We start from the raw sequence: 5,432 nt of genomic DNA on the forward strand, positions 1-5,432 counted from the left end.
CCATTTGTAAAACATAAAAAAAAATCAGTTTCAGTGTTTGAATTCCCATTGTTTCCAACTGCATATTATGGTATTAGTTGGATTGTAGTCACTAGAATCCTAATAGCAATTTAAGGAAAGTGAATAAAGTCCAAAAAAGTAAATATATAGCCTTCTCTCTCTCATAAAATACAGCCAATAACCTTCTCGTGGTCTTCTGTGCCATAAAAATCATTATATACATTCAAACACCAATTTAAGGCCACATTATATATGTATGTATCTATTAGCATTCATATATACACCTCTCTCTCCTTGTGTGAGTGGTGAGATGGGTATCCCTATAAGGTGCAGCATCGAACCATCTGCAACATTTTGACTCGTTTTCTTTTGTGTTTTTATAACATCTGTCTCTTCTTCACTCGATCTCCCTCTCTTTTCTTTTTCAATCTCCCCAACGAACCTCCCTTCATAACTCTCTTTCTCTCCCCGGGAAATATGGATAACTTCTTGCCCTTTTCCTCTTCTAACGCAAACTCTGTCCAAGAACTCTCCATGGATCTTAACAAGAATCGCTCGCACTTCTCCATGGCGCAGCCTCAGCACTTGTTGCCGCCTTACTCGTACGTTGCATGTCCGGTACTTGATCAGACGGGGGCCATGAATCATCAGCCTCTTCACTCATCGGATGCTTTTCCTCAGATCCCGGTTGTGCAAACCGGAGGTGAATTCGGCTATTTGGTTTGTAAGCCCGGTGTGAGGCAGGAAAGAGGTGGATTTCTTGATCCACACTCGACTAAGATGGCTAGGATCAACAGGAAGAAGGCGATGATAAGATCAAGAAACAACTCTTACCTTAATTCTAGTTCGAATGAGTTGGTTGATTCAAGGAGACAAGTGGCTCTTACCATGAAAAATAATGCCGAGATTGCTGCTAGAAAAGATTTTTATCGATTCTCCTCATTCGATAACAAGGTTTGTATTTCTTTGGTCCAAAATAATGGAATATATGCGATTCTACATACACAACATGATAATGTTTTTGAAATTTTTGTTGACTGTACGTAGAAACTTAGGGTTTTGTTGGTGAAGCACTTGAAGAACAGCGATGTTGGGTCACTTGGGAGGATTGTTCTACCAAAGGTGTGTAAATTTTTACAATTCTCGTATTCTTTATGGTATAATTAATGTTAAAACAATTTTGTAGAGGTAAAAACACTAATATGTTGGGGATGGATTGATGAAAGATTATCAATTACGTAACTACGAATTTTAAAACCTCAATTTCATGAGAAAGTTTTTTAAAAGTAATATAATTTCAGGATTTGGCTATTACCATTTAAAAAGATATTATCACTGCGACCACATATTCTCTCATTATGCAATTTCACACATTTTCCTCCATTCAAACCATCGTTGTTTAACCAATGAGAAGTTTATTCTCTAAAACACATGGAAGACAAGAGGGATTTTTTTTTGATCAACCAGAGGAAAATTAAACATGAAAACAAAATGTGAAATATATAATTGTTTAATCAATACGGAGTATTTTCGTTCATTCCTTCTGGTTTGAGCTTTTATGTTATACAGTACTAGTATTTTTTTAGTTTAGCAAGAATAAGGTGATTAAAAATCTAGTTTAAATTTGGTTTATATATATCTTAAATTTGAAGGACTAAAAGTCAAAGTTTTGGAATGAGCACCAAAAATGAAATACAGTATGAAAAAAAAAATCAAAATAGATTGATCATAGCTCCTTCAATCTAATATTCCGTGTAAGAACTTAGTAACCAATGAATAAAAAACATGAGAAGTAAACGATTTTCTAGTTTTAGTTAGCTAAAATGGTTAATAACGTGGTTAAAATGACTTTATTTTGAAACGGGGTTGAAAAAAAGTCGTATATATTCCTTTCCTAATTAATTGCCTCTTAAATGGCATTCCTCGAAATCATTAAGGAAAAGTAGAAAACAAACAAAAAGCCATTATGGATTAATTGGGGTAGTTTACTAGTTTTATTATAGAAAAATCATATCAAATCATCCCCTTTATCTATCTTAATAAGAAAATAATTAGTTAGGAATTGCCGCTCGCTAGCTAGGAATGCCCGTTATTTTCATAGATCTCTTAGCTTTATTGGTTGTTCTATTCCGGTCTGGTTACCTAGACCACCTCAAGTTTGAGTAATAGAATAACTGTTTGTTGCAAAAAAAAATAAAAATAATTAGTTTATTAAAATGTAATTAAGTAAATCATGGGTTTGGAGCGCAGAGAGAAGCAGAAGGAAATCTTCCGGAGCTATCTGATAAAGAAGGAATGGTATTACAGATGAGAGATGTTGACTCTGTGCAGTCTTGGTCTTTCAAATACAAGTTAAGTCTCGTTTCCTTTCTCATATATATATTGATGAAAACATTTTATGTTCCATTTTTTAATCTACCAATAGTTTAACAAATTAACCTTATAAGTTCTTTAGGGCTTTTTTGTTAGTGGTATGTTTTATAGCTTGGAATTTGTTATATCGGTTTCAATTTAATATTTTTGGAACGAGAGAACTGATAAGGCTTGCATTAATGTGAAACACAGGTACTGGTCCAATAACAAGAGCAGAATGTATGTCCTCGAAAACACAGGTAATTAAGAAACTACATTGTTCTTTCAACAAGTATAGTTTCCTTTAAAAAAATTCTTTTATGTTGAAAATTAAAGGAGAATTTGTGAAGAAAAATGGAGTATTGATGGGAGACTATCTAACAATCTACGAGGACGAAAGCAAGAATCTCGTGAGCTCTCTTATTAACTCTCTTTTCTTATTTTATTTTGGAAAAGGCAAAATGTTAAATAATGATTGATTAGTAGTCCAAAATTGGAAATTTGAAAGTGTGTCATTGAATTTAGTTTGTTCAGCATCCAGACAAAAAAAATTAATTGCATTTTTATGATTTTTAAATGAAGATTTTAATTGATGTTTCTGCTATATTTGATCATAAATATAACATTCTACTATCTTATTACATCTTTGAAATAGTAGTCAAGTATTTGGTGATGTTTTATCCTTTCCAAAAAATATTTATTTTGAGCAGCCAATTTATTTGGTTTTGAATATACATGCATTGTACCAACCGATCAGTTTTTCAGAATTTGGTTTTCTATTTGAGTTATTATTTTATGTATATATATATATATATATATAAATATATAAAAAATGATATTGAAGTTAGATTTTGACTAGTATGGTTTGTCGACCAAGTTGGAACTGAAAAAAGAAAAGTTAGTAGTCTAATATTTCTGTTTATCTTCACAGAATATTTTTATCAGAATTAATTTTATATTAATGCTAAAACAATTTACATATGTAAAAATCAATACTGAAAGTATCTTATATATTAAAACAGAAGTCACAACTTTGATTCATATGTGATTTTTAAAAACATGGACTTAATGGACCTATTACTAAAAAGTCATATTACATTTAATCTCTAACTTATCATTTAAATTTTTGGCATACCAGAAATTTTTATTGGGCTATCAATAATTGAATTTAAACAATAGAAGATCCATTGGATTTATAGATAGTATAAATTAAATATATATAATTTAATGTTATAATACTATACCTCCGTATGTTAATTATTTAAATATTTGTCGATGTTAACTTTTAAAATTATAAAAAAAAAATTTTAAATAACAAAAATCATATTATCTACAATGATTAATCTTTACTACCTTAAACCAATGAAAACAAATTTTAAACTATATAGTTTATTTTAAAAATTAAACAAAAACTAAATGTTTAATTATTTACTCGATAATATAAATCTATGAAGCGAAAAGTTTAATTTTTTAAAAACTTTCTAAATTTGTGAAATGTTACAATATCTTTGAATACGACAATAAAACAATATTTTACTAATATTTATATATATAGTTACGATTTTAATAATGAAATAATAATCCGAAAATATACATATAGAAGAAGATACAAATACATATGAAAGTTTGAAACAATCTATTCAAAGGAAAAAAATATACCATAAACTTATTTTGTTTTAAAAATTGATAGATACATATATATTATAATATATACCAATTTAGAATTGAAAACAAAATATAAATGAAAACAAAAACTCGCGGATCGAGATCTAGTATTAGTTAAAGTCATATACATGACTTGTTGAAATTTAATTGAATAATGTTTTGGTCAACAACATAGAACTTATTAGATTTTTTTCATGCTTATATTTGGTTTGGTTATTAAATAATTTTCTAACATTTATTTCTCCTAATTGACCAAAAAGATCAACTGCTAAAACATCTTATATATGTGTATATTTGTTTGGTTTTATTACAGTACTTCTCCATCAGAAAGCACCCACACAAACAAAATGATGGAAGAGAGGATGAGTCAATGGAAGTCATCGAGATGAACTTCTATGAAGATATAATGTTTGATTACATACCAAATGGTGAAGACGATTCCATTGCAATGCTCCTCGGAAATCTAAACGAGCACTATCCCTACCCAAATGATATTATGGATCTCACTGTCGATCTTGATCAGCATCAGCAAGCCACCTCCTCGTCGCCACCTGCTGATCACATGAGCTCGAACGATTTCTTATGGTGATGTGATGGAAGTTGATATAGATTCCCTTTGAGATGATATACAAGGGATGAAAAGAAAAGAGTCATATTCATATCCATATTTGTTTGATAAAATGTGTTTGTTGCCAATCTATTATTTATGAAAAACTTATTTGTGTTTGGCTCCAGATTAATTAAATATTTTTCATTTGACTTTTATACTCCATAAGCAAAATTCACAAGATGTGAATTCAATAGTATTTAGTTAAGCAATTGTTGAAGTTTTTGTGTAGTTTTAGAGAGGTTCAGATAATTTCCTCTTTTATGAAAGTATTGGTTCCGCCATTATCTTTCTTTTAGGATTCACCAATTTATTTTGGAAAAAATTGCCAAATATGAATCACAACTTGATTTCAAACACAAAGGTAAACTCAAATTTGAATCAAATGCAAAAGTAACCTAAAAGGCTATTGAAATTACAACCAGCCCCTTGTGAACAAACAAAAAAAACCGAAATTGTTTTACGTTTCTAACCCCCGTAAGTCATCTGGTCTAGTTCTACTTAGAAATAATTTAAAATTTTTGTAAAAAATATTTTGATAAGTGAAAAATTGAAATCATGTAATTAACATATGTTTTAAAAGATATAAATTAAGATATAACAAAATTTAATTGTTTTCAACATAGATGAGTGAAAGTAGTGAGTCATGATATTCTTTGGTTTAGGTTTTGCCAACATATGTTGTAGTATTGTATGTGTTCTTAGGGTTAGATTTTGGAATGCATAAATGTTTTTTTTGAAAACTTTAAAATTTACCTAAGTGTGTTTATTTATGTGTATAGTAAACACTATTTAAGTATAACTACGG

General features: G+C 29.5%; 1 protein-coding gene across 1 annotated transcript; it reads left to right on the forward strand.

Moving 5' to 3' along the window:
- Positions 1–302: 302 nt before the first annotated feature.
- On the forward strand, positions 303–4,606 carry LOC106305406 (B3 domain-containing transcription factor LEC2-like). The gene is made up of 6 exons (XM_013741782.1): positions 303–954; positions 1,048–1,122; positions 2,251–2,351; positions 2,566–2,612; positions 2,689–2,762; positions 4,331–4,606. The coding sequence occupies exons 1-6, from the start codon at positions 478–480 to the stop codon at positions 4,604–4,606; spliced, it is 1,050 nt and encodes a 349-aa protein (XP_013597236.1). The 5' UTR covers positions 303–477.
- The last annotated feature ends 826 nt before the right edge of the window (positions 4,607–5,432 follow it).

Source organism: Brassica oleracea, chromosome C7 (genome assembly GCF_000695525.1).
Source record: "Brassica oleracea var. oleracea cultivar TO1000 chromosome C7, BOL, whole genome shotgun sequence".
Lineage (NCBI taxonomy): Eukaryota > Viridiplantae > Streptophyta > Magnoliopsida > Brassicales > Brassicaceae > Brassica > Brassica oleracea.

Coding starts and splice junctions, on each gene's coding strand:
- LOC106305406 (XM_013741782.1), top strand. CDS start 478: ATGGATAACTTCTTGCCCTTTTCCTCTTCTAACGCAAACTCTGTCCAA. Junction 2,613..2,688: donor GTATGTCCTCGAAAACACAG/GTAATTAAGAAA, acceptor TGAAAATTAAAG/GAGAATTTGTGAAGAAAAAT. Junction 2,763..4,330: donor AGGACGAAAGCAAGAATCTC/GTGAGCTCTCTT, acceptor GTTTTATTACAG/TACTTCTCCATCAGAAAGCA.